At 42.6% G+C, this 27,900-nt stretch overlaps 1 protein-coding gene across 1 annotated transcript in view; it reads left to right on the top strand.

Moving 5' to 3' along the window:
* Nucleotides 1-749: 749 nt before the first annotated feature.
* The window catches only part of HMCN1 (hemicentin 1), a 319,979-nt gene continuing 292,828 nt past the window's right edge, over nt 750-27,900 (top strand). The window contains exon 1 of the mRNA XM_045027042.1: nt 750-1,038. Within this exon, the coding sequence (XP_044882977.1) occupies nt 750-1,038 (289 nt within the window). The remainder of the gene's footprint in view (nt 1,039-27,900) is intronic.

Genomic DNA, 27,900 nt, shown 5'->3' with positions numbered 1-27,900 from the left:
AGCTCAGGAATGTGCAGACCCAATCCTGGTGAGTACATTGTTCCTAATCACTAATGGAAACATTCAGCTCCCTTGACTGTCACAGAGTGGTGGGGAAACCACACATCTGGGGCGAATTTCCTGCTTATGGCTCAGTCCTGCTTTTATTGTTATCACTGAAGGTTTTGCTCCAAGTGATTTTGTGGCACTCAAGTGACCCTATAAACATTTTTAAAAGTCTCCCTAAAAAAGGGCCTCTAAGGCAAATGCAGGGGGAGAACGGGTGACCAATGGGAAGCCGAGGCTGGGCTAGGCATCCGCTCCTTGTGTCTCACAGCAGCAGTTGGGAACCTCAGGCTCTGGCCAAAGACTCCAACAGCAGCAGCAGCAGCAGCAGCACATTGGGAGCGCCTCTCTGCCTCTTGCCAAAGATTCCAACAGCAGCAGCAACAAACACAGTAGGGCATGGATGGGACTCTCGCCCCTCACTCCATGAAACACTACAAAAGTCCTGCAGACAAGTAGAAAGGAAAGGGAGAGAAACCAGAAACTACACACAAACAAAAGCTGCTGCATCCCTCTCCCTCCCTCTCTCAAAGGTCTGGTGGAGTGTGTGGGTGTAGGGGGAATAGCAACTCAGATCTAAGTTGTGCAGAAAAGGTTTTGTTTTGTTTGTTTTTTAAAAAGTTCAAATGTATTTCTCCACTGCAGTGGAAGCCCTCTGACACTTAGTGAGTACTAAGCACGCTGCTTAGGCACTGGGGAGAAAAATGATTTCCCGTGGAAATATCCCCACCTGGAGAGTGGGATTCTGCATAGTATTCTTGCTGGCTCTCTTTTCTTCTTGCTATGCACAAGATGCCAGTGCAGAGAAGGAGCCCAGAGCTGAAGAAATCCCAGAGGGAGCATCCACCTTGGCATTTGTGTTTGATGTGACTGGCTCTATGTATGATGACTTAGTTCAAGTTATTGAAGGAGCATCTAAAATTTTGGAAACCTCTCTGAAAAGACCTAAGAAACCACTTTACAACTTTGCTTTGGTGCCTTTCCATGATCCAGGTAAGGAAATATTTTTCCAAGTCCAATTAACTGGGAAGATCCATGTGTGTGCATGTATGTGTGTTAAGATTTTGGTGTCATCTGCTGAATTAAGTAAATGCAGTATATAATATGTAAAGGCAGAGGGTTGCAACCACATTTTAGAAAAAAAGGGTGAGCAAGTAGCACAGAGCACAGAATTCTCCTTGGAAATGAAATAAAAAATAAAAGGCAACTTTGTGCACTTTCGAAGATCAGTGCATACATATTTTGTTTAATGTCTGTCACCCTTTTTATATGGAATTCTCAACCAGAATAATTTTCCAATAACAAGTTACATTGTGTTAACTCCCTCCCTCCTGTCATGTGCATAAGCAAATATGGATTGTCACCTCTGAGTGCTGAATATGCCTGTATTTCCCCATCAGATACACACAAATTGATTTAAAAACATGCACAGGCACACAGACTTTGAAAGGATCCAGTATTGCTCTCGCAAAAACCATTTTATGTTAAAACTAGACTTTGTCCTACTAAAGAACATAAAAAGAATTTTAGACTACAGAGTTCCATTACCTACACCCACAGAATCATGTCTCCTGCCTCCTCTGATAAAATCACACATTTGTTTGTAGTCTTTGTGTACTTCTTCAACAAGCTTTCTGTGAAACAAGTAGCTATTCTACTGTGGTGCTTCTGCTGCTCATGTCTTTCCCTCATTCCACTTTTTTTCCTTTCTGCTGTATATCTTGCCTTCCTGTTTTTCAGTATCTGTTTTCTGTCCCTTTCCTATCCCTTTTCTCTGGCTTTCTCCTCTTCCCTTGTCAAACCTCTCTTAAAGGAAATAGGAACTGGATGCCCCTAGGCTGTGACATGGAGTAGCCAGCACACAGAGAAGTTCAAACCAAACTTTTTTTAACAAAATCCCAAACCAAAAAAATCAGTTTTAGAACACGAGTTTCCTGGGTCTAGTTTCCTCTGAGACACTTCAGATTGCAACATTCTAGGAATCAGTCACAGGAACTCAGGTAAGACTCCCTTCCCCCTATTTCAGATATTTAGGTGCTTTTAGAGTGACGCCATCAATGTAAAAAAGAGAACCATCCCCTCCAAGATATCTGCCTGCAAAATGTTTACCTGATATTGTCAAAAATAACAGCTAATATCTATAATGCTGAAAGATTATTGAAAAATTCATGTTTTCTTTTTTCAGTTTGTCTATTTGGTGCATTTTTATATTTACTATGTTTTTATAAGGTGGTCCATCATGATATCAGACTGCCTTCTATGAAAATTGTCAGCTTCACTATTTCTTCTGTGAAGGCAGTCAGTTTCCTTTGTCTTCCTGGTGCTGCCTGAAACACACACTTTTTAAAAATAGGATATGGTGATTGTAAAGCCACAAAAATCAGCTGGGGGCATTCTGGGTTGACTGTAGAGTCTGAAACAACTTTATGTCATTTAAAAAAAATCATCTGGATTTCAGGTTGACAGTTCCCTTTTGATTTTCTTGCCTTTTAATTTTAAAACTTTTACTTTTCAGTGGAAGATTGACCAAATGCATTCTAAACAGACAAAATCCCCCCCCAGAGTGATTCACTGTAGCAGCTAACCAGTTACTCTGCTTTTTAGGATGATTTTTTCTGGAAGACTTTTCTCAAACCCAGAAGCAGGATGGTAATTTTTGTCAGGCAAAGACATTTTAAAAAAAAGTTAGTATAGATTTGCTCCTTCCCTTTGCTCCTCCCTAGCTTTGGGTAGGACACCCAACTTATATTTCAGTGATTCTTTCAATGCTTTGCTTGTATTGCAGGTTACTTTTAAGTCTCGTTTCCATAAATCCTCTTTTCATTCCAATCCCCATTCCCCTTTGTGTTCTCTCCCTCAGTCACTCTATTCCTTTTGCCTACTCTTCCCTATGGTTTTTCCTTTTACAGTCTCTCACTCCCCTCCTTTTTTCACTGTCTCTGCACTCTCCTTGCTCCCATTTCCGTCTGGTTTTCCACCTCTGTCTTCCATGCCTCTTTGTTGCTCCCCCCAATGCACAGGAACCACAACTCCAGTGCCTCTTTCTTTCCCAAAACCCAGGAAGCCCCCTCCCCTTGTTGTCTCTTTCCTTTGACCCCCCAGGAAATCCCTTTCCTTGATTACTTAAATGTTAACATTTCATTTAGTAATTAAAATGATAATTGAACCCTTATAAATTGGAAAGCATACAGCAAAACCTGTTTGCAGTATCAAATTTTATATTATTATAATCTGTTTTGCATCTTTAGATGAAAGCTCAACTTCCACATATAGCCTTGGAGGTGAAGATTTTGTACAAAATGATCATTTGGTCCACTTTAGTGAATGTTTTAAAATGGAAAATAAATACTGTCATCTTAAATCTACAATAATTTTTGAAAACTCTATTTCTGTAATCCCCCCCCACACACAAGCCAATAGCAATTTCTCCCATATTGGCTTCTACCTTGAATCATAGGAATGCAGCAATTGCCATATCTGATCAAACTCTGATGTGTCAAGTCCAATATCCTATCGCTGAGAGTGGCCAATACCAGGTGCTTCAGAAGATGGTTAAGAAACTCTGTGTTCCAGAATTGGTCACTAATCTTGTGGATCTAGTACAGAGTCGAATTTCTACAAATCTAGAATAAAGATCACTGGCTCTCAGACTGCATCGTGTCCCATTTCTTGGCCCATATCTAGTGCTATTCTTTTTGAAATACTGTTAGGTGAAGAGGTGGCTATGGGAGATTCTTTAAGTTATGCCTGTCTGGTCATTATTTAAGATTTGAATGATTCCACTCTGTGATTTGCCTTATGCTCATCTGCTAGATAGACAAACTGGCTAGTTCTTTTTTTGTGAGGTGGTGGTGTCTATTATGTATCCTTTCCAACTGGTGTCCTGCAAGGAGTGTGAGACCACAGTATGAATGCAATAGGTAATTAGACCTTCATCTTCAAAGACTTCCACTGTCTTTGCATGTCATGGTCTGGATGGACTACTGGATAAGTAACTGGACCATCCCTGTCTTATAAACTTAGCTATTGTTGGAATTTTTTAATTTGCATTTATCTTATTGGAGGTTTGTTCCTGTGAAATGCAGAGCTTTAGTGTGTTTTGAAGACACTTAGTGCCTCATAGCATCAGATCTTATAGGCCAGATTCATACCTGATGTGATGCCATTTCTTCCAGTGGAGTTACACTATTACAGCTGGGCTGAATTTGGCCTTGTGTATATTAGTTTGTTCCTGAGGTCACATTACATAGTATACACTGAGCTCTGTTGGATTCAGTCACTTTTAGTACAGCTTGTCCCATGTTGGCTAGTGAAGTGGTCCAACCAGACTCAGATAACCAGGTATTGAGTGGAGATGATCATTGTAGATGCTGAGGGAGGAAAGTGTTCACCAAAGATCTCCAACAATCTGTCCTCTTGCGTGTCTCTGCTTCATATACCCAGATTAATCCAGCTGTTGTCTGGACCAGTTTCAAAAAGTAGTAATCAATTGGCTCAAAAAGAGGCCCTCTTAAGTCGATGTGGAGTGGTACATGATAGATGAAGAAAACCTCGAGAGTGCCTTTTGTTTCTCTGCACAAGGCCTTTTTCATAACAGGTTTGCACAGAACAATTTTGTACAGAATTGGTTGGCAGAATTTAGAATCAATATTGAGAAGACTGACTTACATATTTCTACTGCATAGAGCTTCACTAGAAGCAGTTCCTACAGTACTTCTGGGATAGATGTAACATTTAGGTCACCTAAATGTATTGCTGAGGAAAGAATTGTAATGTTTTATAAAAGTGTTACTGTAGACGTTGTGAAGGCATAAACAAAAAAACTCAGATGTGATGTCATTTGAAAGACTTTGAGGATCTTCCAGTGTCCCATGCTTATTAGGAAAATCCAGTCTTGTCAGTCATAATTTTTTTTTTTAAAGAAAAAGTTATTTGGTGCATCACATCAAGTAAATGTTCATTAAAAAAAAAAGATTGTGCCCTGCTTATCCATTTCTGACACACAAACTATCAAATGACTTCTGAGTCCTTTACAAGTCCTGCCATCTCTGACACAAATGGTAATATATTTACAGTATGTTATATGTTATCTCAGTGCTGCAGTATAAATGTATGGACACAATGTGGTTTTGAGGTGGTGGAGATGAACAGAGTTTTAATAACACCTAAGCCAAACGACTGTCCCCTTGTAGAAGAGAAAAAATTAACCACTAGAGATGGGACCTATTTAGAGAGATATTGAATACCTATAGTTTGAGAGTTGGAATCTGGATTTGGATTGGTCCAGAATGGTGGTCCCAACAAAACTAAGTTCTGGATTTAGGTTCTGATTGTACCCTACCCCTCCATTGAAATTTTGGGTTGTTTTGATCAATCCCATTCCACCTCTTTTTTAACCCCAGACCTGTCTTCTGATAATAACTAGCCACTGTGTTAAGTTCCATGTACTTGTGAAGCATCCAGTATATCTGAGTGGGGTTTGGCAATCAGTTTGCCAGTGCCTAAAGAAGAAAGTAGAAGTTGCATAGACTGTGCAGGTTGCTATTGACAAAGAAATCTCCAGCAAACATTTATATCCCATGGCAAAATTTTATTACAAAACTAAATTAAGGAGGGTTGGCACAGGGAAATTTTGCATCAGAACTAAAGCTCAAGATCAAAGACTACTTTTGCAGTTGTCTGTGTTTGGTTCTGACATCCCACTAGTTAACTCTCATTGAGTTCAGTGGGAGTAGGACCAGATCCAGAATGCCTGTATTTAATGACTGTGGCCAGCCAGCTCACTCTTTTATGCCATTAAGGAATTTTGGAATGGAAAATGAGCCTAATGGGACAGATTAATCCTTGGTGCTACTTTGTTAAAGCAAGTGGAGTCACACCAGAATGGAATTTGGTCCCACGTAGTTCTGGCTGTATTTTAAACAAATATTTTTAGTGAATGTCTGTTTTAAAGAATAAACAATCATAATTTTATCTTAATTTACAAGGAAAAATGAAGGTAAGATAATTACTTTACCATGAAATATAAATGTCAGCTAGTGCACTAGATATATAACTGAGAGAGCATGAACAATATGTCGTACACATCTTGTATTTTTAAAGGTAGCCCAGTTATAAATATGGCACCTTAATGTGACACCCAGATTCCAGATCTTCTTATAAGAGGGTCACATTTTAAAATTAGGCTCCAAATGTTTAGGAAGGTTCCCACTCCCAACCCAACTCCTCAGAAATGGAATACAATGTTCTGTTTGTAAATTCTGGTATGTTTAACTTGAATGTTTTGGACCACATGAGAACCAATAATTGTTGTTGTTTATGCAATTCTATTGAAAAACTTTTTATATGTATTTGTTTTAGACACGGGTCTTATTTTCTCCTGAGAATTTGATAGAAGTTGTGTTTCTGTAATAATGTCACATACTGGGGATTGTGTGAACATTCTAGTGAATTTGATCATCCTTGCTAATTAACACCTTGCACTTCTGCAGGATCATTGATCTGAGGCTCTCAGAGCACTTCACAAACATAAATGAATTAGGTTTTATGTCATGCCTATAGGTGGTAGGAAAGTATTATCTCCAATTTACAGATGGGGAAAGAGGTTTAGCAAAGCTAAATGACTTTTTTAGAGTCACATAATGGGTCTATCATCTGTGGCAGAGCTGCGGATAGAACCCACATCTCAAATAGTCCCACTTCTGTGCTTTGCCCACTAATCCTGAAAAGGAGTATGGTCACAATCCCATGTTTAACTTTACAGTGTCGTTACTTTGACAGACCTTTGGCTGGCATTGCCATTACAATGTATTGGTTGCTGTGCTATACAATAGTTTGGAGCATGTTCAGAAGGCCATAGGAGGGTTCTTTTTGGATACATGATTATGTGTCTTGGGGACAACACAAGGCATAAAACAGACCTTTTGGTCAGGGCCAGCTCTAGGATTTTCGCCGCCTCAAGCAAAAAAAAATTTGGCCGCCCCTCCTTTTTTTTGTGCCCCCCTTCCCCTGGCCCCACCCAAACTCCACCGCTTCCCCAAATCCCCAGCCCCGCCTCCTCCTCCTCCGGGTGTGCCGCATTTCCCCTCCCCATTGCTTCCTGGGGCCCCCCCTGCACCCTCCCGCCCTAGCTCACCTCCGCTCCGCCTGCTCCCCTGGGTGCGCCACTGCTCCGCTTCTTCCCCCATCCTTCTCAGGCGAGGGAGGGCAGAGAAGCGGAGCAGCGGCGTGTTCAGGGGAGCAGGCAGAGCGGAGGTGAGCTAGGATGGGGGGGGCGCAGGAAGTAATGGGGGGTAGAGGAACCACTCCCTGCTCCACCTCACCTCCGCTCCACCACCGCTGCCTCCCCTGAGCACCCGCCACTCGGCTTCTCCTCCCTCCCAGACTTGCTGCGCGAAACAGCTGTTTCGCGTGCAGCAAGCCTGGGAGGGAGAAGGGAGAAGCGGAGTGGCAGCGGCACACTCAGGGGAGCAGGGGGAGGCGGAGCAGAGGCGAGCTGCGTTGGCAGGGGCACTTTTTCCCCATGCCCCAGAGTCGGCACCTATGATGGCCGGCGCCAGAATGCCGCCCCTAGAAATGTGCCGCCCCAAGCACCTGCTTGTTTTGCTGGTGTCTGGAGCCGGCCCTACTTTTAGTGGCACTGAATTAAAAGGTTTCATAGTTTTGAAATGAAAAAGTGCTGCAGTGTATCCTAATCAATTGTAAAGGGAGATGTGAAGCTGTGTGTAGGAAAGGTAAAGTATGAACCTTTCTTTGTGTCAACTACAGCGCTGAAAAATCCACTTGCATATAATGAATGGTATATTGTCCCCAGTGAGTAACAGTAAGCCATCTATCTCTGCACAATTTGAACTTTGATTTAGAAGCATTCCCTTATGATTGCAAATATGAACCAATGTATTCCTGTCTACAAATAGACAATAGCATTGCCTCTGCTGTTGCTTATAAGTTTCCCAAGCAACAGCAAAATAAAATTAATAAGAGACTTGTCAGTATTACTGTGGTATTCAGAATTTCTCTGACAGCTTATCTCCAGTGTGGTGCCTTGAATTTTCCCATTTTGGGCCATCACTCATCATTTGTATCAGCTTTTGTCCAGGAGGTTTAGTCCTCTGGCTAATGGGTATCTAGTAAAGATTTCAGGCTATTTATGAACTCATTTAAATTGGCTGCATGAAGCCACTTTTACTTTAGGAGGTTAAAGTATATTAGAGGCACCCTAGATAAGAAGGCCTTTTACCTATTCTATCCCCTGGGAGAGATGGAGGGAACTTTTTGAACATAATTCCCTTGGGTTCCCATGGGTAGGGTGCGACGTTCCCCGTGGTGTTATCCAGACTAGTGATTTGCTAGGTCACGCCAATCCTTGACTCTAGGAGCCAGCCTTACCCTGTTCTGCTGTGAGAACTCCCACTCCTGGGCTGTTCACGCACAGCATCTGGCATGTAAGCTGCTCCTTGGATTGTGCAACTGAATGATACTAGCCAATATCTCCAGTCCCAGACACAACCTTAGGAACCTCCGTCTTGCAGTGTCCAGTTATGACCGCTGTACATTGCAAGCTTATATGAGTTCGTCAATTTAACAAAGAAATTGATACATGTCAGGCTTCTTATCCCAAGGGGACTCTCTGACACGCTTCAAACCAAACACACTGCTTCAGGTAGGATAAACAAACAGATTTATTAACTACAAAGATAGATTTTAAATGATTATAAGTCAAAGCATAACAAGTCGGATTTGATCAAATGAAATAAAAGCAAAACACATTCTAAGCTGATCTTAACACTTTCAGTGCCCTTACAAACTTAGATGCTTCTCACCACAGGCTGGCTGGTTGCCCTTCAGCCCGGCTCTCCCCTTTGATCAGCGCTTCAGTCGCTTAGTGGTGAGGTCTGTAGATGGAGGTGGAAGAGAGAGGAAGAGCCTGGCAAATGTCTCTCCCTTTTATCATGTCCTTTCTTCCCTCTTGGCTTTGCCTCCCTCCCTTCAGAGTCAGGTGAGCATTACCTCATTGCAGTCCCAAACTGACCAAAGGAAGAGGGATGACTCACTTGAGAGTCCAACAGATCCTTTGTTGTTGTCTAGGCCAGTGTCCTTTGTTCCCATGAGGCTGGGCTTGGTTTGTCCCATACATGCCCTGATGAGGTGTGAACTACCCCCTCTGCTTCTGGAGAGTTTTTGCCTGGGTTTGCTTTAAGCTATGAGGACACATTTTCTGCCTCATAACTATATACATGAAATTACAACCTATAACATTACTATAACAACAATTACTACTATAACATTACCATAACAACAATGCTCAGTACATCATGAGCCTTCCAAAGACACCCGACATGACAAACTTTGCATTCATATTATAAGAATGAACATAGGGGTGTAGGGTGTTCCCCCGAAGTACAGAACGTCACAGAGGGAAACACTTCAAACCTCAGTCCTTATGTTTTAGTGGGGAGCAGGAAAATGGATTGATATATAACTGTATAGCATTTTAGTTAATGCACTATATCCCTGTTGCATCCCTAGAACTAGCAATTTCAGTGGGAATAGATGTATGGATGAGTTTTCAGAGTATACTGGGATTGGTCTTTTATTTGCAACAGTGTGTTGTAGCACAAGCTTTCTTTGCATCCTGATGTGTGGCAGTGGAAAGAACCATTCAGGATTCTGTAATAAAGCTGGGACAATGGCTTCGAGGCCTGCAAACAGATGCAATGATGTGAGGGTGAGGTTCTTTTGACCTTGATACTGTGGAGTAAAGCTAACAGAGAGCCTCAAGTTATTCTTGTACATGGAAAAAAAAAGTGAGACATCAAGATTTCTGTGTGAGAGAGAGATTAAGCAAGACCGGTGCAACCTGCATGCACGTTCTAGGCGGACAGGTCATGTGGCGCCCTCTCTCATATTTTGCTAACTCATTCTCCTGCTCTAGAGTGCTTATGTGCAAACTGGAGTTCCAGTCCATCAGCCACTGAAGACACCAGCTTGAGTTCTCACATTCTGGTACACTCCACTGCGAGTGTTCTCTGTTGCACAGGAGCTGTTTCCCTCTGCATTCAGGACATCTTTCCCCCTTACTAAGTAGGCTAAATTGTTTGATACATATTTATATAGAAAGAATAAAGTGCTTGCAGAAGAGGTCTCAGGGATAGGTTCTTGTGGGGAAAAGTTTTGATAATGCCTGATATGTGGGGAATCTGGTGTATTATCCAGAACTATACGTGTGAGCCAAGCATAAAAATTACCCCAGGCATAGCTGTCAGAGTGAGGTCTAAACTCCACTAGAGGCAGAGGAATCACCTTTTTTCCCTCTCCCCTCAATTCAAATACTACTTTTATCAATATAAATATGAGTTGTTATATAGCTAAACTATATAATGAATAAAATATGACTGATAAATTAACAAGTGTGGTGTGATTATTCTGACACTAGTTTTTAGCTACTCATTATAAGGGGTCAGATTCAGGCTGTAATAACTAATTCTCCTGACCAGCACTTCTCTGGTGGCCCTAGAAGTTTCTGAAGAATTAAGCTTTATGGGTGAGTTTTTTCAGAAATTTGCAGGAGTGGCCTAAACCTCCTTCCATTGAATTCAATGGAAGTTTTATTATTGACTTCACTGGAAGCACAGTTAGGGCAAGGAGTGTCCTTGGAACGGTATTTTTAAGTTTTTGTCCATTAATGGTTAAAAGATAACTTCCCAAATGTAAAGCAGTGCAATGCTGTCTTACTCAGCTCAAAAGGTGCTAAATCTGAAATCTAATTAAGTTTGCTTGAATGTCGGGATTAGGGTGACCAGACAGCAAGTGTGAAAAATTGGCATGGGGGTGGGGGGTAATAGGAACCTATAAAAGAAAAAGCCCCAAATATCGGGACTGTCCCTATAAAATCGGGACATCTGGTCACCCTCGTCGGGATTGTTAATTATTTCACTACTGATCAGTTCAGCAGAAATGTTCAGCTACCCTAGGACTCAAGGTGGAGCCCATTCACATATTTTTATTAATCATTGACTTTCACCCTTTGAGGATCAAACATGTATAAGAAAAAGATTTCTGGTATTTTTAATCCTACTGTACTGTAACTGTGGACAATAACTCTGATCAGGTGAAGGGATATACTACAGGATCTACATATCCTGTCCATCTCTACTGAAATTTCTGTGATAAACAGTAAATGTGTTTGGTGACCTTAATTTAATCCTTTACTGAAGCCTTTGTGATACTGGTGTATAATAGGATGGCCATCATCTTGGTCATCCCCAGAGGTTTAACCTAGGTACTCCAGATCTAAAAGCAGGAACCTCTACAGCTTGAGCAAAAGACATTATTGCCAACACCAAAAGTTCAAAAATCATGAGGCAGACCCAACATTTTGTGAGATTGTCCAAAAAAGTTAAATCATGTTTTTGGGTCTGTCTTCTGATTTTTGAACTCTCTCTGCCCACAGCCTAAAGGTTTGTGACAATTACATTGTTGCCAACTTTTGCAAATTTTTCATAAGTAAGATTTTGGCCTCTGTTCTTGCTAGAGATCCAGGTCCCATTGGCTAGGCTCTGTATGCAGTTCCTACCATGAAGAACTTTCATTTTAGTGCGAAACAGCATGATGAATTTGTGACATGGAATTTAGAACCATTGTCCACCAAACTCACCTTACATAGGTGTCGTCATACTCATCTGTGCTGGATTCAAACTGGTGACCTATAAGTGAAAGGCTCGGTAGGTCATTAGCAATGCCTGAGGCATCCAAACCCCACTCATTATAATGTTACAGCTTTGAGAATGAGGTTTGCTTTCTGAAAATATGTTTATTAAATCAAGTTTCTGGAGTTTAAACAAGTAGCATCTTCCACTCCTTGGGTACACAGGCAAGATCTCCCATGTATGTTCTCAGTTTCAACCACACTGTATAATTAAATGCGACATCCTGTTCTTAAAAGCTCCCATGAGCCAAAGTTCAGACTCTAAATATGCAACACTAAAATATCAAATTCATTTCTAAGTAGTGTTGTGCAATATACAATCATTCAAACAGAGTCTTAACACTAACTTTTATTTTCCACCACAAGCAGGATTTGTATCGCAAGACCTTTTCCACTTCTGCTATAGGAGTAAGTGGTGTGGGGGAAGGCATTCTGTTACACTCTATGTGGGCCAGCCCATAGAGAGAAACATGTAATCCACCAGCAAAGTCACGTGACAAGTGTTTGGGAGACAGCAGTGGAACACTGGGCATCTGAATTCCTGGCTCTAGGAGCAGAAGGTGGTCTAGGGCAGTGTTTCTTAACCTTTTTGATACCAGGGCTCTGCTTGCTGCCTTCCTAAACTGTACCAGGGAGCTCTCAGGGAACAGCGCCAGTCCACAGACCGGTCATTGAGAAACACTAGTGTAAGGGTTGTATCCAAGTATAACAAAACCCCTGTTTGGATCATTAGTGAGGACTGAGTCAGGTTTTAAAAACATTGGCCCCTCCCACTTGAGCTGAAGAACCACAAATGTTAGTGTGGAGGCAGTAGCAGAGTCAAAAATCTCTATCTGTGGCCTAGCCTTTAAAGGACAACACAGAGCCACACTGTATTAGTGTGACTTACACACGCACATATGACACGTTCCTTCTGAAAGGCAATGTAGCAAAGTGGATGAGACTTGGGTCTGTTATATTAGAGTTCTGTTTCCAGAATAGCCTTGTTCAAGTTCTCAGTTATCTTATCTGTAAAATGGCTAAATGATAGTTATGTCCTTGGGGTAATAAGGCCTTGCTTGCTTAATAGTAAGGGCTGTGAAGGGCACAGAAATATTAACAGCATTAGTGGAAGAGCTAGAATTCATAGCCTCATGGTTTCCAGTGCAGTGAATTATCTCTTTTTCTCTGATTTTGTGCCCCACAAATTGCATGAAGGCAGGAACTTATTGTGTTTTTGCCTGAGCTCCTGCAGCAGGAACAAATAGTGTTGCTTGCAATAATTTCACAATCGTTGGCAAGACTGGCTAACGGCCTTAATCCCCTACTTGGGAGCTGTAGTAGACTCATATCCTCTGTGGATTGGGTACGGAGGGGGAAATCTCTCTCTCTCACACTCATGTAATAAAATCGAACCTCTAGTGATTCTTGTTAAATGCAGAACAGAAGTTAGGTGTGGAATGTAAGCGGGGCAATGGTCCCGCTATTGTGGAGAACTTTCCTGGCTTCTGTACTACTCCGGTGAAGTGGGCTAGCAGAAGGATCTGAATCCTCACTCCCACTTCCTTTACCCAGAAGCCTCCCTGCCCTTGAGGGCGCCCCTTCCACTCTCCTGTCTGGCAGAGTCCTCGTAACCCCAACAAGGCTGGGCCTAGGATTCCTGGGGGGCTCGACCCCCAACCCTGCTGTGGTCCCCTAGGACAGAGGCTAGGGTGTCCCCACTCCAGGGTGCTCTCTCTGCACTGGGCACTTACCTGACCCACTGATCATTACATACAATTTAAAGCAAATACAAGTTATTAATCAACAATTAATTTAAAAAAGAATAAGGAAAAATGGGAAAGACATCACCCTGCTCTGTGGCAGGGAACATTACAAACAGTGTCGCTGGAATGTCCTTGTAGGTCCCAGGCCTCCTCCTGTGATGCAGGGATGCTGCAGGTTGGACACTTGCAATGGTAGTGGCCACACACCTCCAGGCTTTGGGTGGTGGGACCCTTCTTCCCAACATCAGCCCCCTGTCGGGTTAAGATCCCCCTCCCAGTCTGGCCTGCAAGGACCCTTGGCTTGGGGTGTCTTTCTGCGCTGGGCCCTTTGCCCAGGGTCCCCCCCTTGGCTGGACCCAGTTGCTCACCACACCTGGCTTCAGACTGCTCCAGCTCCAGCCCCAGCTGCACTGTTCTAGCTCCGGCTTCACTCTGCCTCAGCACGGCTGCTGCTGCTGCGCTGCCTCCAGCCCCCTGGGCTGCTTCTCTGGCCCCAGGGCTGCAGCTCTGTTCCCAGCACAGGATCTGCTCTGTGGGCTGCTTCCGTGACTCTGCGCCCAGCTCTGACCTGCTTCCTGGGCTGCTTTTCTGGTCCCTCTGGCTGGCACAGCTCTGTTCCCCAGCTCAGCTTGAGCCCCTGCTCTCTCCTTAGCTCAGCCCTACTCTGTCTGACCCAGGCAATTCCAGCTCACAGGGAGGATGGGACCCACCCTGGCCTCCTGATTAGCCAGCCCACCCTGTCAATCAGGCTGACCTGGAGCATTGGTGTCTCCCTATTCTTTTAGGAAGTCCCCTTAAATGAAGCCCCAGCTGCCTTCAAGCTATGAATAAAGCTCTTTACGCTTTCCTTGCCCTGAGATTTATATACATTGTCCCTTTTACTTCTAGAATCAGTAATTGTTTTATGAGAGTGCACAGCAATGAGGTGAACACACTGAGCCAGAAGGCATAAATATTACATACCATCTCTCACTTTAATCAAGTTATTAATGTTCATCATACAATAATTTTTAGTGATATATTCTAAAGGAAATGATGAAGAAAGAGGGTAGCATTTTGCAAGTACTGACCATCAACCACAGAATACTTGGCTCTTGAATTGCTAATCTCTTTCACTTACAGCAGATTTGCTGAAAGATAGTTATCAAAAATAAAACAGAAATGCCTTGTGCAGTGGGATATTAATATTAAAAGCCCTCAGTGAAGGAAAAAACCTTGAAGTTCAGGTTAAATATCATAAAAGATCATTTGTTATACTAAAAAAACCAAGCAGTGAGAATAGTTAAAACTTAGGGTCTGATGCTCAGTTACTCTATTCTGCCCTTGGGCCAGGTATGGGGGGAAGAAAGGTGATTTAGAGCCATTTCTGCACTCCTTGTATTTTGGAATCCAGTGTAAACTGGAGCAGCCTCAGGACTGCTCCAATTTATGCTCTGCATCCCAGGACTCCCTAGAAGTAGTCTTAGGAAGCAGAACAGTAGTCACAGGGCAGTTTACTCCAGCCACACCCAGACCTGCCCCCAGTCCACCCCATACATCAGGGGCTGGGAGCAGTGCTGGTATACAGCAGTTGTGTCTACTCTACCATGGCTGGGGAGGCTGTTCAGGGGACATTTTAAGGAGGACATTTCTACACACTTCCTTATGCTGTTGAAGCATTTTGAAGGGACCTGAAAATCAGTCTCTTAGGATGAAATCCTGGTCTCATTAATTAATTGGAGTTTTGCCTTTGACTTTAATGGAGTCACCATTTCTCCCTTAGTTATCATTTTCTAATTGGAAAGGTAAAACCTATTCAAAAAGGAATTACAAATGAAAATTATATGTATGACTGTATACATCAGTTTATCCCAAGGTGCTTCATAAACATTAAATATAGTAATCATGTCAGCCAGTTCTTTGATGGAATTCAGCAACTGGCTAACATTGCACTGCAACACTACACAAGTGTAGGAGAGAAAGCGAAGAATGCAATTACCAATGGGATGTAGAAGCAGACAAAATGTAATTATTCAGTTTGCTGTATGGCCAAGTTAACACTCTTACTAAGAAGTGCCATGGAATCTTGATTCTTTAATGACTGCAAATTGTTGAGATCTCCATTTAATATCTTCTGTGAAAGATGGCATCTCTGCTAGCACAGAATCCTTTAACACCCCAAAGGAACACCATTTTGTTGGTAACTCAGAGGGAAGAGTAGCTCCCATTGAATCACTAAGGGCTTGGCTACACTGGAGAGTTGCAGCGCTGGTGGTGGCTTTATAGTGCTGCAACTCACTCACCGTCCACACTTGCAAGGCACATACAGCGCTGTATCTCCCTGGCTACAGCGCTGGTTGTACTCCACGTCTGCCTGGGGAATAACGACTGCAGCGTTGGTGCTGCAGCGTTGGTGCTGCAGCGCTGGAGTGCCAGTGTAAACAGTGATTAATCTTTCTACGCTGTAACTGACCTCCAGAATTTTCCCATAATGCTTTTAACTAAAGAACTCTCTTTGTTTTGTTATGATGCCTCTCTTTGTTTTGTTGTGAACTCGGGGCTCCCGGAGCTGCTTATCTAAAAAACAAACACAGCTCCTGTTTGCTGTGAATGAGGCAGGCAGGGGGATGAATGTCCACAGCTAGTGTTTGCTTGAGGAGAGAAACAGCACGGCGGTGGGGGTGGGGGGGAAGTCCGTTGGAGCAGCTGCTTATCTGGTCTGCAGGCTATTTGCATTTAAGAGTGAATGAGGGGTCGGGGAAGTGGTCAGAATTTGCAAGGCAGGGAGCTGACAGTGTTGGCTCCAAAAATCCACTCTCTCTCTCTCCCCCACGCTCCCTGTCACAACCCACCCCCCTCTTTTGAAAAGCACGTTGCAGTCACTTGAATGCTGGGATAGCTGCCCATAATGCACCACTGCCAACACTGCTGCAAATGTGGCCACACTGCAGCGCTGGTAGCTGTCAGTGTGGCCACACTCCAGTGCTTTCCCTACACAGCTGTACGAAGACAGCTGTAACTCCCAGTGCTGCACACCTGCAAGTGTAGCCAAGCCCTGAGTTTACTTTCTGCAGTACTTGAGTTTTTCTTCCACTGTGCCTAACTCTGTTTATCTTATGAGATCTCTCAAGATCACAGCCCATGGTGGCTACAACTGGAGGTCCTCAAATATACAAGTTAATTTAGAAGTCTGATTTTTTTAGTTATCTATTTTTTTAGTGTGAGGGAGATGAGAGGGATTGGTGATGATTCCTTTAATATTTTACTGAGAGTTTTAAATAAGCATGGCTCAAAGGTAATGCAGAATGACCTTGGTATTGGGGCCAGATTCAGTCAAAATGCCATCTAGCATCTCTGCCATGGAAACTTAGGTAAAGTTGTGGCAGACCTCCAAAAAACACACACAGGCTTATACAGAAGCCCAGTGGTGAATTAGTGTATTCAATCTGGCCCTTAATCAGGTGAGGTAGTTGATTGGGAATCAGATAACCAAGAGGTCAGTGCCAAGGGGACTTGGTGGGGAAGGGGCAGAAATTTGATTTAGTAAATTGATTTTGAAAGTGGCTTGACAAATGTAATGGGGGAAACCTACAGATAGGAAAAAGAAACCAAAGGCTAATTGGTATGTGTTCTCCAATCAAAGATTTGGTGTTGGCATATGTTCTGTGTTTTGGTTTTGAAGGAGACACATTCATCAAGGGAAATATTGGGAACATATGTTTGTTAGATCCCGGATGACAAAAGCTGCAACTGATAAAAGAGGCTTGCAGTGTTACTTGATCTACTTTCTATGCTTTGGTAATTGACAATTTTGTTAAGAGGATCAGGATAGACTGAGGAACTGTGCTTTCTCCTGTTAATTTGGTCTGACAGCTGCATGCACTTTATTTGCTGCTGCTGAGAAGGATGCATTTTTATGCATGAATTACAGTACTATGTATGGTTCATTCATAGTTGGTGGCAGTCTTTGGAATTTCCTGTTTAGGTTTATTATTCTGATTTATAATACTCATATTTTATCCTCTTACAAGTTTGCTCTTTGCTGTCTATTATTTGATGAGCTGTTGATTTGTCCATTTCCTATTCAAGATTTGTATTTTGTAATTGGAATAAACTTTGTTTGTTCTTAGCATCATTCATGCTACTTCCGTTGATGCTGTATAGAACTTCCATTGTTTCTATTTGTTGAAAATATGGAAACCCTGGCCCCATTTGAATTTTGCCTCTGGATGAGTGTGCTCAATTCCAACTCACTCAGGCCAGACTCCCAATGACTCTGTCATTTGAAGTCACTTGTAGGGGGCTCCTTGGCCTATCAAATTCCACAGAGCCAGACCAGGGTTTTCAGGCACAGAGTGCTCCTGGCTTCCTATAGCTCTTTGTGCTGAGAGGATCTGGGATTCACTCTCAGTTATTTGTGGAAGAATTTATTTGCCCTTCAGGGGGAATTGTGGGAAGGCATTGGAAAACTATCAGCACTTGAGTGATTTAGCCTGCGTCTTCTCTGGAAAGTAGGCATGACCCAGCTGGAGTGAAAATAGAGTCTGGGCTCTAACCCACACCCCTAATCAGGTAAATTAGGTTGGATTAAAATCAACTCCAAATGTTGGTAAAAGGTTTTTGTGTGTGGACAGTAGTGGGGTTTTGGACTATAACCCTTTAAGAACCTGGGTTGACGCTGCAGTTAACTATGCTGTGTCCTAACATAAAGTCATAGAACTGGAAGGGACCTCGAGAGGTCATCTAGTCCAGTCCCCTGTACTCACGGCAGGACTAAGTATTATCTAGACCATCCCTGACAGGTGTTTGTCTAATCTGCTCTTAAAAATCCCCAATGATGGTGATTCCACAACCACCCTAGGAAATTTATTCCAGTGCTTAACCACTGTGATAGTTAGGAAGTTTCTGCCCTTACTGCAATTTAAGCCCATTGCTTCTTGTCCTATCCTCATAGGTTAAGGAGAACACTTTTTCTCCCTCCTTAACATGAAGCTTGGTGTAGCCGTTTGCTAATCCAGTCTAGGAGTTTGGCTAATCTTAAACCCAGTATTAAAATATTGATGTGTAACTGCCCGTAGTGCAGGCCATCATTAGGGTTTGAGTCTATGATCTTCAGTGCCAAAGCACATTCCCTTCCACTAGAATTGAAGGAGTAACCTAATTAGTTGGCCGTAGTAGGCTGTTATTCTTTATGGGGATAAGTCAGAAGTGGGGGGACATGACACACACTTTACAAGCTTTTTACAAATGCAAGACAGCTGCGGGACCCCAGGTCTATTATTAAGATATATGAGCCGGTTGCAATGTATCTGATATGCTCTTCCATCATGACTGCCTTTGGTAATCTCCTTCTGTTCCAAGAAGCTCAGAGTGGAATTATCTAGTTCTGCTCTAGTTACAGCTCTCCTCCTAAAATATATTTAACCACAGATTTTAATCTGCAGGGTATTAATGGTAGTATGCAGGATAATATGAAAACGACACATTCTCAGACACCAAGCCAACAAGAAAAGTTGCATACATCCCACAGCAAAACAGGGCTGAAAATAATGAATTTATGTTCAGTAGTCTAATCTAATTACCTGATTTGTCTGTCTAATCTATATTCCCCCATAGTGGTGGACTCATTACCCACAGGCCTCTGCCAGCACTTAAGCATGGGCATAATTTTACTTACATTTAGCTCAAATGCATAGGTGTTTTCAGGATTGGGGCCTTTGTACCACGTAACATGACTCTCAAAGAAAAACTTGCATCTGATGCGTATGAAGTGTGAAGAGGATGTTAACAAGTGTGTGAGGAAACAATTGCAAACTAAGCTCCTACCCTGGAATTGACACTTTTTGGGTAGCTCCAGGGACTGAGCCCTGTTGAAGTTACAGGGCTGCACATGGGTTTAGGGGGTCCACCTATGCAGAGTCCATTGTGGGACTGAGGTCTAAATGGAGGGTTAGCTGTAACTTTCCTCCTTTGTAATTTGGCACCATTTTTCAGAATGACTGTAACATTCCTTTCCCCTTTTATGTCTGCTATTGTTCTAACTGCAGCGCTACAAAACATGAAGACAGTTTTTAAAAAAAATTCATAGAATGTTGTAACAAGACAGCAGTCCTTAATACACACTTCATGGCAAAGAAACAACTTGAAATAGGGCCAAATTCTGTACTCAGTTTCACCAGCGTAAGTCTGGGGTAACAACATTACAATCAGTAGAGTTATTTTTCAGGTACACTGATATGTAACTGAAAGCAGAGAATTTTGTTCCAAGTTTTCAGACTGAAAATTCCTGCTGTAGTGGAGTGAATTGAATTACTATCATCAGTTACTTAAGAGGGAGAAAATGTTTTCACAGTTAAATGAAAAAAGACACAGAAAGAAGTCCAGGTTAGCATGCTCAGGATAAGAGCTCTAATCCATGACCATAGGTTATTGCTGGATTCCTGCCATGTTGTTTAAATTAGATTCATGACCTAGAGGGGGTGTATACAGGAAGCCATTGTAATTTTCATGCCTTAGACACTAGAGTATTTTCATGAGCTGAAGTTAAGCGTCTCTGGGGATGCTGAATATCACTGAAACATTTCCTGAGTTCTCTTAAGTGCACAATGGTATGTCCGAGTCTGTTTTCCAAGGACAGAGTTTTTTGTTTAGTTAGTGAGGTCGTAATGTAGCTCATTGAACCAATGTAATCTTGGGCTTCTAATTGTTCGGAGAAAAAGGAAGGGAAAAGGAAAAAAGGCAGTTTCGGAAAAAAGTATGTTGTTTGTCTTGTGAAGAATAGCTCAAAATGAATCTTTACTGTGATTTTTGTCCCCTCTAATTATATGTATTTTTATTAACTAACCCAAAAGCAGATTGTGGCCTCACTACTGCTGTGTGGGAGCTAGTAATCTAGACTCTAATCCGGCAAAGTATTTAAGCAAGTGCTTAACTTTAAATACGCAAGTAACCCCATTGGTATCAATGATTTTAAATGCTTAAAGTTAAGCACATGCTTAAATACCTTTCTGGATCAGGATCATACTGGCCAGAGCCACCAGACTGAGAGTTAGGAGACCTGGGTTCTATCTCTGCCGCTGCCTTTGGGTAAGTCACTTTATCTCTCTGTGCCTCTGTGTTCCTTTTCACCTTCTCGCTGTCTTGTCTTGTAAAACAATGTGCCCAGTGATCTTATTTGGAATCACGCAGCACCATTTTAATACCAATAGTAACAACAGGCCCTGTGCGCTCCTGAGCTCAAGTGCTGCACCCTCTAACACTCCAGCAAGTGCTGGCCACTCCAAAAAGGGATAGAGAAAAGGCAAGGCTCTGGCTGTTCTGCGGGGTTCTGGGAGGCATGGCATATACCTAGATGCCATGCTCTAAGTATTTCCTTGTGTGACATTTTTGCAGATGTGAATGTGTGAAGCGAGGGAGTGCTTCTTGATCCAGTCAGTCTCTTCCTCCCTCTCAGCTAATAATAAATTAATGAGAGTACTTGCATATGGGGATCTTAGGGTACTTTCACCTACTGGGAGGTACATCCATAGGATTAGTCTCATATTACAGATGGGTGAACTGAGGCACAGGGAGCTTAGGTGACTTTCACAGTGGTAGAGCTGGGAATGGAGCCCCAGAGTCCTCACTCATAGTCCTGTGCATTAGATACAGGCACCTTGACCCAATTTGTCACTGTCACTCCAGATGAATTACATTTGGCAGGTATGCTCCCAGAGCTCCATTTATGGTCCAGAAAAGCCATTCCATTGCCACTTAAAGGAGTCCCAGCAAAGAAGGCAGGAAATGTTGTCTTAAAGGTTTGGACCAAACCCAGTACTCAAAGGGGTTGTGAGGTCAGACTGAGAGAGGGATTCCATTCAGGAAATTGTTGTTTTCCACAGATCTGTACCTCTTGTGCTTTTAAGAATAAAAGTGTTTGTTTGTGGTTAAGAAATACCTTTGTTAAGCCTATGTTCCCTTGCTTTACTGCCACATTTTCCCTGAAGGGTGTGACTAGGAAACTGGAGTTGCCACATCGAGGTGGACTCAAGGGGCAGGGAGGAATGATGGGTCTAAGCAACAGGGAGTTCAGGAGGACTCTGGCACTGCTTCTGAGGTCTAGGCAGCAGGATTGCAGAGTCCTACTGCCCGTGAAGAGTGTCAGATGTGGTGTCTGCTCCTGGGATTGTGCCTCACAGATCCAGATCCAGGAACAAGTGACCAGTCACTATCCAGACACAGGGTGTTAGTAGCATGTGGGATTCAGTAGTTGGATCCAGTGCTCAGTTTGTAATGAAAGAGGTTCTGTGACACAAGCAGTTTTTTTTTTTACTTTCATAACTAATGCGGCCAGCCCAGCGGTGCCAGGGCTATGAACTACCAAGCCTAGAGGTGTGGGGATTCAGCCTCCGCAAACCCCAGCACAAATTAAGCACTGGTTGGATCCAGTCACAATAGACAGACTGATCATTGAAACAGGAGGGCTGGCCTAAGTTGTAATAGTGACTACAGGTGTGTTTATGAAGAAAAGTTGCTGCAGTTACATTTGATGAAGTAATAAAGCTATATAAATGTAAGCAGGGTCTGAATGAATGCTTCCCTGACAGCTAGCTGAGAGGGGGAATGACTTGGGGGTGTTTATGTAAATACAGTTTGCTCCTGCTCTGCTTACATATTCATCAGATACAGTGGTGTCAAAGTGATCAACTTTGGTTGGTGTTGGCTACAAATCACCTTAGTACTGAATGAAGGAGTAGTGAAATATGGTTATCAATGTTGTAATTATTGTAGGATTATAGGAAAGCAGGACTGTGCTTAACCTGTCCCAAATGAGGGGGCCACCCTCAGAGGTTAAGCCAGGGGCTTGAATGTCAGAGGCCTGTGAAAGTAAGGTTTTGTGAGGGAAGGTATTTCTAGCCAGGAGGCTGCACACCCTCATTAAGGGTCCTCCCTAGACTGGTTTAACCTGTTCCTCCCCACTGTTCAAAGAATAGAGCTAAATAGGTTTCATTAGGAGCCTCTTTTTATAATAAATGTCTAATCAGAGCTGAATCAGTTGTGATTGGACTGTGTTTCTGCCTTGCCTGCTAAGTGCTAAAAATAACTGAGAGCTGATATCACTTGAGATGGGGTAGTGCAAGAGACTAAAAGAGACTGATGTACAGAGGTCAGGGCAGGTGGCAGTAGAAGGCGACTGACAGCTGGTGAATGAGTGGTCAGTGCGGTGGAGAGGTGCGATGAGCAGCCAACAGGGTGGCTGGTGGACAGGTGTGGCAAGAGCAGTGAGCAGGTGGCCAGAAGGGCAGCGGTGGAGCGCCATGATTAGCGGCCGGCAGGCTGGTTGGTGGAGAGGCATGCTGAGAGCAGTGAGCAGGTAGATGGCAGGAGTGGCCAGCAGGGTGGCTGGCAGCGAGTGAGTGCCTGAGCAGTGGAGTGAGTAAGGGCTAGTCTACACTTACCTGCCGGGTCGACACAGTGAGTTCGACTTCTCGGAGTTCGAACTATCGCGTCTAACTCCGCCACTCCACCACTGCAAACGGTGGTGGCGGAGTCGACCTTGGAGCCGCGGACTTCGATCCCGCGGCGTCTGGACGGGTAAGTAGTTTGAACTAGGGTACTTCGAGTTCAGCTACGCTATTCACGTAGCTGAACTTGCGTACCCTAGTTCGACCCCCGCCCTTAGTGTAGACCTGCCCTAAGGTACCTCTTTACCCCTACCAAGGGGGAGGTGAACTCTGCAGATGCACCTCTGAACTCTGGGTCTTCATTGACCAAGGACAGCAACTGTGAGTGGGGTGCAGAGAAGGGTTGGGCACATGAAAGGGACTTTGGGGTTGCTGGACTTAAGAACCTGAGGGGGAAAGGAACTCTGCCCAACCTACTTGGGGGTGGGTCTTTTACTCGTGGTTTATGTTTATTAACCCTGTTTGCAGTGTTTTCCCAAATTAATGCCAAGTTACTTCCCCCTTTTTAGAAAAAGTTTCTTTTCTACACTCAGACTCTGTGCTTCTGAGTGGGGAAGTATTGCCTCTCAGAGGCGCCCAGGGGTGGTGTGTAAATTTCCCAGGTTACTGACTGGGGGCTCCAGCTGGTTCTGTGTTGTATCAATGAAAAGTAACCCCTAGATATTGAACCCGGCCCTGGGTGCTGCTGGCTCCACTTGGCCGAAGGGTTACATAAAGAATAGAAGGAAAAATATTTAGTTTAGTTAATATCAGTAAGTTGAAAAAGAAAAAAATGTCTAAAAGTATTTAGCGGAAGACATGCTATAATATATGCGTTCTTTAAGTCTTAGAGGCAACGTTTCTTGTTGAATATTGAAATGATTTATGTTCTTTGGCACTACCGCAGTAAGCATAGATATAACAGTTCCTTTAGCTATAACTAGATATAACTTCCTTTAGGAAGATTTAAATTAAAGGTCAAAAAGCTACAACGGGGCAGCATTCAAGTGTCTAACTTAAATTCGTAAGAGTAAGGACTATCTAAGTTAAGACTAGCTTTAGCATTTGTTTATTCTCTCCTAGATATGCAGATGTATTTTTCATTATTATTGACAGTTGTCCTTATCAGAAGGAGAATAGTCTGCTTTTGCTCTCGGTGAGACAGCTTGGGTCATTTGTATTACTGTTACATAGTTTATATGATCTCTTAAGGGTTGTGGTTTTTTTAATGGTTTGGGTGCGGTTGATTTTTTCCCTAAGCAATACAGGAGTCTTATCAAGATCATCAGTGGAAATTCATTAGTTCTTATACTCAGTCTATGAAAAACTCTGCTTGATTCTTGCAAAAAAGTGAGAAAAAAAACAGAGGAACAAAAGCCTGACTCCAATCTCCCAGCTGTAAATCAGGAGTAACTCAACTAAGTCAGTGGAGTGGCTCTGGTGTAAAATAAGTGTAAGGAAGAGGAGAAATGGGCCCCATGTCAATTACAAGCAAAGAGGAAATGAAAATTTGCGGAGTAGGACAAAAATATAGGATTTTAAGTGCATAATGGGAAGGAGATACAATTGTACCATATTTCTTTTCCTAATGAGAAATTAACTTTTTTCTATCTGTTTAGCCTAGCAATACTTGAAGTATTTTAACCTACATTTAGCCAAATCTAAAACAATATTACATTTTCTGATACTTTGTGCGTGTTTATTTTTTTAAAACCCTTAGAAATATGCTGTCTTTACATATGTGCATGCAATTCACTGATCTCCCCACTCATTCCTCAGGGAGGATGAAAGAAATATTGTACCTTGTTGAAAATCTTACTCCCTTGGAAAAGGTCAGAAGGGGAGAAAAATGGCAGCCTGTATGAGATATAAACAGCCATTAGCCATAGCGTGAAACTAGGTTAGCACAAATCCTGCTGACTTACTCTGAGGAGGCTGTCATTCACTTGGAAGAACGGTTGTGCGTGGACTATCAGGTTCCTGAATGCATGTATGTAAAGGTATAAGATGTGCAGTGGGACTGTGCCACATGATCCCAAATAGAGATGAAAAAAGTAACTGTTCTGACAAACTAACATATTTGTGTCTTTCTTTACATTTTCCAATTACAATTACAAATGCTTTAAGGAATCATTTATGGGACCAAAATAATACAAGATCTTGTCTCTTTGTGGGATTTCTACTCTTCAGAAACTAATGAGAAAACCAGATTTGTTGTTGTTTCAGCCCTACAGATGGATCCCTGAGGCATTTAAAAAGCCCATGGGAAATGTAAATACAAATAAACATTGAGACGATATCCTCAGCCCCACTCCAACCTCTGTCTCAGCACAAAGAGGATGGGGATCAGCGCTAATAGGGCAGCTAGGGATTTCACCAGTGTGAGGGGAAACAGCAGCTGGTGTAGATCAAATTATGAGCCTAGTCCTACTTTCACAGAAGTCAGTGGTGAAACTCCCATTGACTTCAGTGGGAGCAGGCCAGGCGCCAAGAGTTTTGCAGAGGTTTTCTGGTATTTGCAGTGTGTTAGGATAGCAGGGATGTGAATGCACTTCAGGCTGTCCCAAAGATATTATATAAGTCAGGGCTATGGCACTGACTCTGAACTTTCAGTGGGCATGTCCTCTGGGCTGCGAATCTGAGTTCCTCACAGAGGAGAACATCGTAATGGCCATACTGGGTCAGACCAAAGGTCCATCTAGCCCAGTATCCTGTCTACCAACAGTGGCCAATTCCAGGTGCCCCAGAGGGAATGAACAGAACAGGTAACCATCAAGTGATCTATCGCCTGTTGCCCATTCCCAGCTTCTGGCAAACAGAGACTAGGGACACAAAAAAATCCTTCTAACTAGAGCTAGCCAAAGAATTAATTGCAGATGATAATTCTTGTGAAACTTGACAGTTTCACATTTAATAGTGCCTAGTTAATTTTTAATTGTTCAAATAATTAATTATTCAGTCGTAATTCTGACCACTGTTGAGCTTTTCATGTGATGGTTGTACATTTCTCCAGCAATCTTCTGGGTACATTCTGTTCTGATTTGGCTAGACCAACCCAGCCTCTGCTGTAAAAGGGCCAAATTATATTGGAAAAGCATAGGGATCAAGAGAAATTTGTGTTGTTTAAAGTTACTTTTTCATGTTCTAGTTGATTTTAACAGTCTGTACAATTACCAATGAAATTCTTTCTTTTACATAAATTACTCAAAGTGAGCAAATTGAAAGCAAGGCAACCATGTTATGTTTGTTTGTTTGTGTGCTTTTATTACTGATTGCATTAATCCTCCTGCTTGGCAGGAAGAGTGGTGTTGTGTTTTGGTTTTTTTAAAGTAAATATTCTGATTTCATTTTTTAAACATCTGCTTTTCAAATTATTATAGGGTTTGCTTGTGCTGCAGTCCCTCCCTCCAACTCAATGGAATTTTGTAACCCCAAATAGAATATATCAATATTTAAGATGAACAGAAATTCCCTCCCCTGGCTTCTTAAACTGCTGAGTGCTCACACTTACATCATGATCTTTTGATTTTCCTTTTCCATCTTCAGGGCCATGAACTAGCGATCTGACATCTATTAATCTCCTGCTCTGAATATCCTGGGTAGGTGATGTCATATTTGCTTATGGTCAGTGCTGGAGCACGGAGCGCTGTCCAAGGGGCTAATGTAAGTCTGTGTACAGCAGTGCTAGTTTATTTTTCTCCCATCCACCTTTGTGGTGGCAGGTTAGCCAGCAATGATTAACCATGGTGCTTAGATAAATGCTATCCAGATTGGCATTACTCAGATTTGACAGATAAAGCACATTCAACAGGCTTCCACACCATGAAAGCTACTAAAATATTTCTGTGGTTGTTTCCTGCTGAATTCCATTCTTGGAGGAGAAGAGGTTATAATTTGGCAATGAATGGCAAATGTCATTTTTTCTCCTATGAACTAGCAAGGGGGAGGGATAGCTCAGTGGTTTGAGCATTGCCCTGCTAAACCCAGGGTTGTGAGCTCAATCCTTGAGGGGGCCACTTAGGCATCTGGGGTAAAAATCAGTACTTGGTCCTGCTAGTGAAGTCAGGAGGCTGGGCTCAATGACATTTCAAGGTCCCTTCCAGTTCTAGCAGATAGGTATATCTCCAATTATTATTTTTTATTATTATAAGTCTCTGTCTTCTGTTTCTCTAAAAAGTGACAGAGTCCTGTGGCACATTATAGACTAACAGATGTATTGGAGCATAAGTTTTCATGGATGAATACCCACTTCGTCAGACGCATGTAGTGGAAATTTCCAGAGGCAGGTATAAATATACAAGCAAGAATCAGTCTAGAGATAACGAGGTTAGTTCAATCAGGAAGGATGAGGCCCTCTTCTAGCAGTTGAGGTGTGAACACCAAGGGAGGAGAAACTGCTTTTGTAGTTGGCTAGCCATTCACAGTCTTTGTTTAATCCTGAGCTGATGGTGTCAAATTTGCCAATGAACTGAAGTTCAACATGCATCCGACGAAGTGGGTATTCACTCACGAAAGCTCATGCTCCAAAACGTCTGTTAGTCTATAAGGTGCCACAAGACTCTTTGCTGCTTTTACAGATCCAGACTAACACGGCTACCCCTCTGATACTTGAAGTTCAGCAGTTTCTCTTTCTCTGTAACTCTTCATCGTATGCCCAATTATGAGTCAAATCCAAACATTTGACTGAGATGAAATATTAGAATACACTCATGTATGCTCAGTAAACCAGAATGAAAAACATGTTTTCAGTCAGTTGCAATTTGAATATGGACAACTTCTTGGTCCCAAGTCCTGCTGCCATGGAAGTCCATGGGAGCAGGCGCATTGCCTAGAAAATGTCCTCACAGATGGTTTTGGGTTTTGCAATATTTGAAAAATGTGGCATCAAAAGAAGACCATGTATTACTTCTTAGTAAAGGATAAGGAAAAAAATCCTTAACAGTCATATGGAGACCTGGGTGACAGCATTACTAGCACTTTTTTTCTGTTGATTTTTTTTTTC

Source organism: Mauremys mutica, chromosome 8 (genome assembly GCF_020497125.1).
Source record: "Mauremys mutica isolate MM-2020 ecotype Southern chromosome 8, ASM2049712v1, whole genome shotgun sequence".
NCBI lineage: Eukaryota > Metazoa > Chordata > Testudines > Geoemydidae > Mauremys > Mauremys mutica.
This window is presented reverse-complemented; position numbering and strand designations above follow the sequence as displayed.